The following is an 11254-nucleotide window of genomic DNA, read 5'->3' as shown; positions in this document are numbered from 1 at the left end:
AAGAAGGAAAGGTCCTGTGGGTGGGGTTTGGTGGGGGTGGGGGGCTATTATTGTAAATGAGCACGAGCTTTACTGCAGATCCAAAAAATGCGACGCACTAATTTACTTTGTTCCGGAGAGTAAACAACACTCCTGCTCGAAATGTCAGTCTGGAGACGATTCCTGAGATTATTTAAGCCACGCCCACTGTCGCGCTGCAACTTTCTGAAGGTCTCAAACCAAGCTATACAATTAGATTTCATGGGAAACGCTGAAACCACGCCCCCTACGCTCGCTGATTGGACGGTTTTTGGTTTTTTAACTTTGCCGTACATGCGCGCGTGGCTGAAATGAAAGCTCGGCGATGTGCTCGCGCTCGGCTCGTGTTTGAACAGAGTGACTCGAAACTTTATGGGACCCGAGCGGCTCGAGCATGAAAAGCGAGGACGTCACTTCTTCGCACGACATGCAGACCGTGAAGCCCGGAGCCGCGGTGCTGCCGTTTAGCGTGGAGGCGCTCATGGCGGACCGGACACCAAACCGGGCTGACAAATCTGCCGGGTCGCGCGCGCTCTGGTGCGAGGACGGATCCTCTTTCTCCTTCTCTTACTCGGTTGTGCGCGAGGGAGACGGGTCACTGGAGGCAAAGAGCCCTGAGCGCGCGGACCGGAGCTCGTGGACGGAGAACTCAATTTTCTCCCCTCCTCCTGCTTCAAGTAAGCGATAACAAGAGGTTACCAATACAGTAAATATAAAAACAAATAAAAGTTTTTATGAAAATTTAAAGAGAAAAAAAATGGAAATGTATTTATTATATACCTATTTATTATATATATTAATGGTGTTTTTTGACTATTACATCTAAACATTTCTTAACACTAACAGTGTTTATTAACCTGTCCGTTATTTATTTACGCGTGCAGTGATTATCACTGTGTTTACTGCTTACCATGTTTATCACTGTACAGTATTTACAGCCTTTGCACGTGTAAATAAAACGTGTAGGAGTGATTTACACACCGGATGTTGACATTATCAGGTGTAGTTGGCATAGGCTCTTCCGGTTTGCTTCATCACTTTTGTATTATCTTCAGGGCGCCTCAGTCCTCCCGCGTGTCCCCTGAGGAAACACAAGACCAACCGGAAACCTCGGACCCCGTTCACCACGTCACAGCTGCTGGCACTGGAGCGAAAGTTCCGGCAGAAGCAGTACCTGTCGATCGCGGAACGCGCCGAGTTCTCCAGCTCTCTCAGCCTGACGGAGACTCAGGTAAAGATCTGGTTCCAGAACCGGCGCGCGAAGGCCAAGAGGCTGCAGGAGGCCGAACTCGAGAAGCTGAAGATGGCCGCCAAGCCCATGTTGCCTCCGGGCACTTTCGGGATTTCCTTTCCGCTCGGGGCGCACGTGCCCGCGACCTACGGAGGAGGAGGTGCGCACGCGTTTCAGAGACCTTCTGTGCCCGTTTCACCCCTCGGACTGTATGCAGCAGCGCACATGGGATACAGCATGTATCACTTAGCATGAGGCGTGTGTGAAATTGTTCCTTTTCACCCAGGGATTTAGAAGCACGATAAATCAGACGGAAAACTGGCGAACATAAACGCTTCCACTCATGCGCCACCAGAGCCGACAACTAAGTCGCCAAGTGTCATTTTTATTCACATAAAGCACTGAGCGCGTGGCCATAAAGCACCCAAACACATTCACACGCGCACACGCGCGCTATTTGTATGCATTCTTTGCAATGCGGTATAGGAGGTTCCTGAGCAGTTACAAAAAGTTATTTCAACAATGCTACCCTTCTGAAGGGATAGGGTGATTTGTAAAATATTGTATATTAGGGGGGAAAAGGCTTTTATAATATGATTATATTTGTTGAATAAATTAACAATAAATTGTTTATTCATTTTCCATGGCAAACAGCCGCATTTATTGCTTGCTTGCTTGCTTGTTCATTTTAAAGCGATTTCATCAGTTTGGTATTATTCGATATGAGTACATAATTTGTTCTTTTTGCGGACATTTCACTCCATTAAATACTCAATATATTATTTGATGCATTTCAATAATGAGCTTAACGTTCGAGTCGTTCGATTATCTTCTTTTAATAAGCTGTAATTAGGGGCATTGTGAGAAAACCCTTCTTAACCACCTGCTTTAGAGGATCTAGAAAATATAGAACTTAATTGGACCTTAAAGATTCTCAATCCCTAAAAGACCAAAGCAAAATATAAAGTGGCTTATTGCTGTGTAGAAATTGGTCTAATAGTAATAGTAGGTAATATCTCGCATATATCGGTTCCAACATGGAGAATATGGACACTTCTCGTATGTGGGTTCTCTGATAGAATTCTGATCGAATGGCAGGATGGAGCTTTTCGACTCCTTGCCATAAACACGTCATTAAAAGTGTGTGATTTATGTTTGCACAGTTTATAGGCGTCGTGTAATCTTAGACACACAAAAGTACTAAACCTTTCCTTGTCACTGTGGAGATTATTTAACCATCGTTTGATCATGTAATAAGTATTTATTTCATATCATTTAATAAATATATGTACATATTTCGTATAATAAGCGTAAAATAATTTTACATTATCGTTAACATCTGGACACAGCGAGCACCTTACAAAGCATGAAAACAAAAAATTGTGAGTTCGGATGGCTTGCATTTCAAATTGAAAAAAGTCTCACCACGTAAATCTTTCGTTATAAACCGCTCACACTGTAGATATTTATATATAGTTATAGCTTATAATAATGTCTGTTCGCTCAAAAACCAAAGTGAGCTGCTAATGAACTGATGGAGGAGTTAATTAGCTCTTCCATTGGTTCTTCTTTGGATGGCTTCGATTCATTATTGTTATTATTAGTAGTATTAGTAGTATTAGTATTCCTATTATTATTAATAGGAGTAATATTAGTTGTAGTTTGAAGAAGAAGAAGAGAAAGCGCCAAAACTACATTGCCTTTATATTACTATTCAATCTAAAAGGACAACTCCGAGTTAATAATATAATACTTCAGGAATAAAACAATATACAAAGAAAAGGATTATATATATATATATATATACCAGCATTAAACTGGTTTTAAGTACGAAGACTCTCAGTGTCTCTTGCCGGGTAACAAATCTGAAAATGTTTATTCTATTCTTATTTTTTTTGAAGAAATATTTTTTTTCTTTTGTAATTCTTGCTAAAAACACACACACACACACACACACACACACACACACACACACACACACACACACACACACACACACACACATTTAAAGGGTAATATATAAGCTACCGTACGTTTTTTCTAAATTATTAGCAAATAAGGGGTCGCATTAAAATGTCGCCTGTGAAACCTATACATATAAACATCTGGATAATGTTGAGTAATGCGTAATTATAGATGAAAAAATACAAATAAAAACGCACGATCTACGTTTGAAAATCAACGCCTAAAAACAAATGAATCACCTGAAGTGCGGCAAATAAATAAGTTAATTTATTCATTAATTGTTTAATAAATAAATACACAAACAAACAAACAAACAAACAAATAAATATATATAATGAAAAAAACAAAATCGTTTTCATGTAAAACTTTTTAAGTTAAACTTTTAAAACAAACATTTTAAAAAATGAAAAAAATGATACAGGAAGATAAATGAAAAACTGAAAATGCATGGAAATTTCTGAATGGTGCAAAATCACATGAGAAAATCAAATCAAATGAAACTGTGAAAAATGTGTGAAAGTAAACATGAGAATTGTCTAAGAATCACTAGTGCACATTTTTTGGACGTTATTCATATCTGACGTTATTGGGAGTTTTGTAGATGAAGTAAAATGTTACTCGAAGCTTCCAGATGAGAAAGAAAGCAGTTTTTTCGCTTTCTTCATAAAAGGAGAGATTATGACTAGCGATGATTGACGTGTATATTTATTTTAGCTGTTATATAAACTGCAGTATAAATCTACACTTACCCGATGTGTGTACTTTAATCTGAAACATAACTGCACAAATTGCCTCCTAGTTTTATCATTTGCACTGGTTATATTATAGTTTTGAACTTATTTGGTGACACGAGCTCCGAGAGAGAGAGAGAGAGAGAGAGAGAGAGAGAGAGAGAGAGAGAGAGAGAGAGAGAGAGAGATCACTTTATACAAATTTTAATAATAACCTAAAACAGATTTATGACCAATAAAAGTCCAACCAAGTGATGTGAGACTGTATGATCATAGGATCATTGTCTCAGTTTTGTATTGTGAAGGAATGCTTATGCACTCAACATTATAAAAGATTGCAAAGTAAAATACACCTTAAAGTATGAAGTAAATTCGATTATTGTTATTAGAAACGAAAGCACTATTTGAGATAAAGCAGAAAGCAGTTCTGACATCTGTTTAAAATGTGTTCTTTGTACTGCATTTTAAATGCATTTTTTTCTCACCAGCATCTCTCTCTCTCCTCTCTCTCTCTCTCTCTCTCTCTCTCTCTCTCTCTCTCTCTCTCTCTCTCTCTCTCACACACACACACACACACACACACACACACACACACACACACACACAGAACATGTGTGAAGACAAATGGCTAATAACTCGTTCTGACTTTCTCAAAGAATTTGGTGTGTTATTTTTTTAATTAATTTCAGAATTGTATTAATTCTTGTGTCTCCTTTCTGCCGTTTTAACTATTTGGGTCTGGGTCTTTTCCAGTGGAGCTCTGTGAGATTTGATTGATATTGTCATCACGTCAAACAATAATATATCTAATTCTTGATTTTTCCAAAGTGCCATTTGTGAATAATATGAGAATGAGTTAATCGGGCTAAACTGTGTCTTACTGCAAAACCACACTGCAGGGAAGAATCTTCAGTAATCAGTATCAGTATCAGTAATATCATAAAGTCTGTTGATGTCAGCTCACCTGAGCCTCCAAAAAAATTCTCAGAATTTATTAATTTTCAATTCAAACTTCTTGTTATATAAGATTCATTTTAAAGATTGGTCAGAAATGTAGTGGTTATTTTGGGTGGTTAATTTCTATAGTTATAACAGGTGCATTTGTGTAGAGACAATATGTATAGGCTATTAACGGATAATAGTCTGATTTGTGTTACAGCAGGTATAACATTGTCAGAGACAGTTTCTGACGTTTCTTCAAGTACACAGCTATTTGGGCCCAGATTCTAGTGTTCATTAAAAAAAACATGCGAGTGTGTGTTGAGCTACACGTGAACTACATTACTTCAATACATTTATGGACCTTCTGGGGAAACAGACTGAACCAAGCCGGACAACTCTGTTTGAATTAAATGGCCCTACAGCCCCCTAGAGGGTGAACAGGAGTTGTGCGTCCTGATGTAAAGTCTTACAGTGATATCCATTGAAGTATTTCTCCAAACACTCGGGGCACAATTTGGGGTGCCAACCAATCACAAGGCACATCACAGACAATTTACAGATAACAATTAGACTACAACGCAGTCTTTAGACTTCCCAGGATTCAATCCAACACTGCGCACACAGGGAGGAGGCGAGAATCGGACCCACAACCCTGACCACCACGTCCCTCAAACTCAAGACAGTATGTCAGAGTGAGACAAGGAGAAAGTGAATGAGAGAGAGAGAGAGAGAGAGAGAGAGAGAGAGAGAGAGAGAGAGAGAGAGAGAGAGAGAGAGAGAGAGAGAGAGAGAGAATCCAGACACAGGAAAGTAAGGGTTGAGGGGCAGTGTTGGAACTGATCAGAAGGTCGGGGTACAAGCTCCAACACCCCCAAGCTGCCACTGTTGGGCTTTTGAGCAAGGCTTTATTATGGGATATTATAGTCACCTCTATTCTAACGTCATATCAAACTAGTATATGTGGAAACAATAATTTAACTGTTCTATAAGTGACAAATAAAACGGCGCTTCTGCTTTTCCGATCACGCAAAAAACATTGTCATGTTGTAATTCCACCAACAGGGGGCAGCAGTGTATAACATAGGGAGAAACCACTAACTGTGCAGCGTGATTTTTAAGCCTAAATCCACATTCGGTACCTTTTACACCATTTAGTACATTTTACACCTTTGTATAACTTCTGAAAAACAAAAGCGTGGACTATTGATTTTTTTTTTGTATGTACCCATGTGTGAACTATATTAGTATGGGTTCATCAGACAAAAATACAGCTTGGGTCTTATTACAAAACCTTTTCAGCCAACACAATGATGTCATGTGTGTCTTATGTAAATATAGTCTTCTGTTCACAGAAAATTTAAGAATTTTTATGTGTATTTTTCTGACAGTCTGTTGTGGGTGTGTGGGATTCAGGATGGATTTGTGTAAATCACACAGCCAAAGAATACACCCTGTGTGTGTGTGTGTGTATGTGTCTGTGTGTGTGTGTGTGTGTGTGTGTGTGTGTGTGTGTGTGTGTGTGTGTGTGTGTGTGTGTGTGTATTCATGAGAGGAGAAATAATCATTCTTATACATTTAATACAATTTGTATATGTATATTTTGTTTGAGTGGAGCTAATTTTTCCTAAGAGTCTGACCACAGTTTGCTTTCTGATACTGTTCGTGATCAATTCTTTGGTATAATTTAGGAAAGTGTAAAAACCCAGTACCCTCCTGGAGCAAGACTCATTCTGCATGCCACCTAGTTTCAGATTAAACAAGAACTAGTTTTATAGTTACATAACATACTGTATGTTTTATCTTTATATCAAGTAGAGTTACCAGTAACTCTACTTGATATAAAGATAAAACAAAAACTGCGCTGTTCATTTTTAACATTGTTAATGCTATTGTTTGCAACAAGCTCAGAAATTTTACCAATCAGCATTATCATAAACAGTTCATTTCGTGGTCACTGGAACTATGAATAGATTCTAATTAACATCTGGTAAGCATTACACAACACGGTTGTTATTGGAGAAACATACTATCAATAGCTACAAAGTTAGCTTGTTCGTGTAGTTATGCATATTCCTGCTATAATATAGTTAGTTACACAGAAAGACTATGAGTGAAAGGCTTTAAAACTGAATGTTAAGATGAAGATGATGTATATGATTTTGACCCATTTAATGATATGGTGCATGACCATTTGTGGTAAGCAAGGAGGGAAGAGTGAAGAGTTAAGCAATGAGCACTATATAGCCAAAGCTACAAGGGGAAAAAAGAATTCAGAGTGCTCATACACTGTCTCAGTGGACCATTACACAATTTACACACGAAAGTGTGTGTGTGTTACGATAAATAAGTCACGGTCAGTGGCTATTCAAACTGTTTCCGGTAGAAAATTTTCCTTTTGCTGCTGGAATGTAGTCTCTTTCTCCCTCAGTCTCTCAAACACACACAAAAACATGCTTTTGTTTGTGTGTATGTGTGTGTGTATTTGCACATTTTCAACTTTCTCAGTTTTCATTGTGTGTGTGTATGTGTGTGTGTATTTGTACATTTTCAACTTTCTCAGTTTTCATTGTGTGTGTGTGTGTGTGTGTCTGGCTATCTCATATTGTGTCCTCCAGTAGTTGCAGTGTTTCCTCCATGTATTGTGGTTGACTGATACCCGTATCCAGAGCCTCACAGTCGCTGGTCCGGAACACTATGTCCTAAAACACAAAAACACATTAAAAGTTACTGTATGTGGTGCTTTTATGGTATGACTGACATGGAAAACATAATAAACAATATTTGTGACAGAGCACTTATACACACACACACACACACACACACACACACACACACACATCTCCAGCTGTATAAAAAGCCAAATGGTGTTTCAGTGAAAATAAAATCTGTAATGAAAGACAGCTGAGCAGTGAGAACAGCCGACTATAAAACAGTTAAATTACCGTTTACATTAGAATTACTCGTGGTAATAATATTGTGATAAGGCAGTCCAAATGTGGTGGTAATAAGCCAGTAATATTGCGAAATATGAGAAATATAGTAATGATTTAGTGATACTATAATCATCATGTGAGGATAATCAGCAGTGGAAAGAATATAGTATTCATTTACACTGATGATAATAAAAGCTCAAAAATCACTCAAGTAAGAGTGAACAACTGACAACTGATCCAAAAGTCAACAGAGAAAATACAAAATAGTACAAGAAGTTTCAGGTTCATTAGCAAGCTACCTAGCTCATGTTAAGTCATTAATGTTTCTAGCATTGCAGATCCATCAAATGTGGCTCTCACACATTATTCTATGTGTTATGTATGAGCTGTAGACACATTCCAGACATATTTAACACAACAAGCGTTTGTAGCTAAGTAACATTTAAGTAAGGTTTTCATACCGAAAATAATTATAACGATCGTAATAAACAAACATTGTTTACTTAACGCTCTTATATTTTTTGTGATTAAAAATACACTAAATGTAGCAAAAGTTGAATATTAGCTGAGGTAAAAATTCTATGATTCATTTGAATGATTTATTTGTACCAATAAAAAGTATTTCTTTCTGACAGCACAATATAGTGACTTAGTCGTCTCAAAACAGCCTTGAGTCTTCATGCCTTGGATTCCACCAGATGTTTTCACTTCAGAGTCTGGTCCATGTTGACATGATTATATCACACAGCTCCTGCAGATGTTTTCAGGTGCACTTAATGCCACAAGTCTCCGTTCCTACCACTTCCCAAAGGTGATCTACTAGATTTAGATCCGGTAACTGAAGGCCACTAAAGAACACTGAACTTGTCATGGCCATGAATCCAGTTTAAGAAGACTTTGTCTATGTGACTTAGACCATTATCTTGCTGGAATCATTAGTTGATGATTAATTGTGACCATGAAGGGATGCATAAGGTTAGCAATAATACTCAAATACCCTGTGTGATTCAATTGATGATTCACTGGTATTAAGGGGCCGAAAGTGTGGCAATAAGTGTGACAACATTTCCCACACCATTACCCCATCTCCGCCAGTATAGTCTGTTGAAGCAAAGCAGGTTGCTAGATTTTTCAAGTCTGCAAGTGGAACCTAACGTTCTTCTCAAAGAACCTCAAAGTTCATCCACCTCAAAGTTCACAGTGTTGTGCATCTGAGAGATATTTCTTCTTACCACAGGTGTAAAGAATGATTATTTGAGTTAGTACATATATCCTTTCAGGCAGCTTGAACCAATCTGTCCATTTTCCTCTGAAGTCTCTTGTAGCAAGGATTCAACCCACAGAACTGTCCCTCACTTAATGTTTTTTTTCTCACTATTCTAGGTAAGACTGTTGTGTTCTGTTGTAGATAATGTGTTGTAGATAATGTGTTGACAATGAGGCGTGATAAAAGTGCCCTACCTGATAGCAAGCACGTCTTATGATCTCATAAAGCATGCGGATTTTGCATATCAACAAGACAATTCGAGGTCGCGTCCTGCAGTGCTCCGTTGGCAGATTCTCCAGCGCATAAATGAAGTCTTGCAACTTAAGGGTCACACAGGAATTCTGGGGAAAATATTCACATAAAACATGTTATGTGATATCAAACCAGAAGGAATTCCTCAACACTTAAAGTCTTTGGGTTTCTACAAGAATTGTTTGAGTTGTACATATAGCCTAAGGACTTGTTTCTACAGTTCATATGAAACATATATAAGTCACTTCGCTTAAGTAGAACCCCTGTCCTATCTATTAAGAAGCAGCCTCATAGTATGATGCTGCCACCACTATGCTTCAATACAGGTCCAAACATAACTTTAAGTAATGCCCCAAAAAATTCTACCTTGCTTATATCAGACCATAATGCAGTTTGCTACATCACTTGGGGTGAATTACATGGGCTTCTAGGTTGGATGTTATATTTCTCTCTAACCAGTTTGAACCATAGTCTAGACATGTGAAGAACACTAGAGATTGTTGCCACATCTATGGACTGATCATACATGGTGTTTAAGCTCTGTGTGGAAAATGGCTTTAACGTTCAAATAAAACCATAATCTTACAGGAACAGTGTTAATTTGGGGTTAATAAGAATCACTTCAGATGAGAGGTTTACTAGAGATATTTTTGAACAAGAGTTAAAAACAAAAAGAGGGTACTGTATAGTGGGTTATATTATTAAACAAAATATAAAAAAAATTATGATAAAATCAGACACAGATGTACAGAGAGAGGAAAAAGCTTCAAACCACAGAAAGAGGGAAACGCTTATGTTAACAAACACGATGTAGCAATGACATACAGGGTTTAGGATGTGTTTATACTAAGGGATAATGAGAACCAGGTTAGTCGTATCAGCAGGCCAGGCAACAATAGCTGTAAGGCCCGAGTAAGGGATTCCTGGAATTAGAGTTTCTTGAGCATTTCTGACCATTTTTGATGCAACATTTTTTCAATATTTATTTAATTTGAAATTCAGATCATGGGCTTTGCATGGTTAGGAAGATTAGCTTGGTGGGTGTGGATTTTTTATGGTTTTGAGCAATAAAATGTGGGAAAGAGAGAGGAATCAAAAGGGAGGATCATTGTTAAATTATTATTACTGTAAATATTACAACGTGTTTGAAATGACGTAATGGGTGGGAATGAAATACTTACGTGAATATCCAGAAACATTTTAGGGAAAACCTAAAAGCGCAGTCTTTCTGTGAATATAAAATGAAAAACAGATGGAGTGTGAGACGTGAACGCAGTGTGTGTGTGTGTGTGTGTGTGTGTGTGTGTGTGTGTGTGTGTGTGTGTGTGTGTGCGTGTGTGTGCGCGCGTGTGCGCGTGCATGCGTGTCTTTGCTCACCGTGCGCGGAGACCTGTGCGTCTTCTCCAAAACGTCCATTATCTCCTTACTGAGTTGGAGAGCGCGTGAGTAGCAGGTCGGTGGCGTGCATTTTCCGACCCGCACTGCACTCAAAAAGTAGATAATAAAGTAGAATAAAAAGAAGATAAAAAAGCAGTAAGCGCGTGAAGAGCTCATTTTAAGTATGTTCTGTCGAAAGCAACTTCGCTCTGCAGGAAAGTGCGCAGCTTTGGTTTATAAGGGACCGTTATGACGTCATAAGACGGAGGCGCGTGTAGTTAAGACACCAAGCACCTCATTAACTCTTGGTGGTGAAGTGTGCACTTCTTTGCTGTCTATGCGTTTATATAAATCTAATTTGTTTTATACTATTAAAGTTCAACATGTGCTGCATGGCAACCCTGATACCTGTGGCGCAACAAGATTGGACACAATCAAAGCAATTACACACTGTCACACCTACATTAATGACGTGTGCTTAATTATTTCCGTGTGTGTGTGTGTGTGTGTGTGTGTGTGTGTGTGTGTGTGTGTGTGT

General features: G+C 38.4%; 2 protein-coding genes across 2 annotated transcripts; one reads left to right on the top strand and one right to left on the bottom strand.

Moving 5' to 3' along the window:
- Positions 1-301: 301 nt before the first annotated feature.
- msx1a (muscle segment homeobox 1a) lies at positions 302-1891 on the top strand. Its single transcript, XM_027171690.2, has 2 exons — positions 302-695; positions 1074-1891. Exons 1-2 carry the CDS (start codon positions 413-415, stop codon positions 1502-1504), a joined length of 714 nt encoding a protein of 237 aa, XP_027027491.1. The 5' UTR covers positions 302-412; the 3' UTR covers positions 1505-1891.
- Positions 1892-6448: 4557 nt separating this feature from the next.
- LOC113659117 (cytokine-like protein 1) lies at positions 6449-11224 on the bottom strand. Its single transcript, XM_027171698.2, is given in 5 exon segments — positions 6449-7586; positions 9282-9428; positions 10521-10546; positions 10549-10567; positions 10717-11224. Coding segments are annotated over 5 exon segments (471 nt in total). The 5' UTR covers positions 10894-11224; the 3' UTR covers positions 6449-7484.
- Positions 11225-11254: the final 30 nt, after the last annotated feature.

Source organism: Tachysurus fulvidraco, chromosome 15 (assembly GCF_022655615.1).
Source record: "Tachysurus fulvidraco isolate hzauxx_2018 chromosome 15, HZAU_PFXX_2.0, whole genome shotgun sequence".
Taxonomy (NCBI): Eukaryota; Metazoa; Chordata; class Actinopteri; order Siluriformes; family Bagridae; genus Tachysurus; species Tachysurus fulvidraco.
The sequence above is the reverse complement of the archived record's forward strand: the minus strand, read 5'-3'. Positions and strand labels throughout refer to the sequence as shown.

Excerpts from the sequence above, each read along its gene's own strand:
- msx1a (XM_027171690.2), top strand. The coding sequence starts at position 413 with ATGAAAAGCGAGGACGTCACTTCTTCGCACGACATGCAGACCGTGAAG. Across the intron at positions 696-1,073 it reads CTCCCCTCCTCCTGCTTCAA|GGCGCCTCAGTCCTCCCGCG; the intron begins GTAAGCGATAAC and ends TATTATCTTCAG.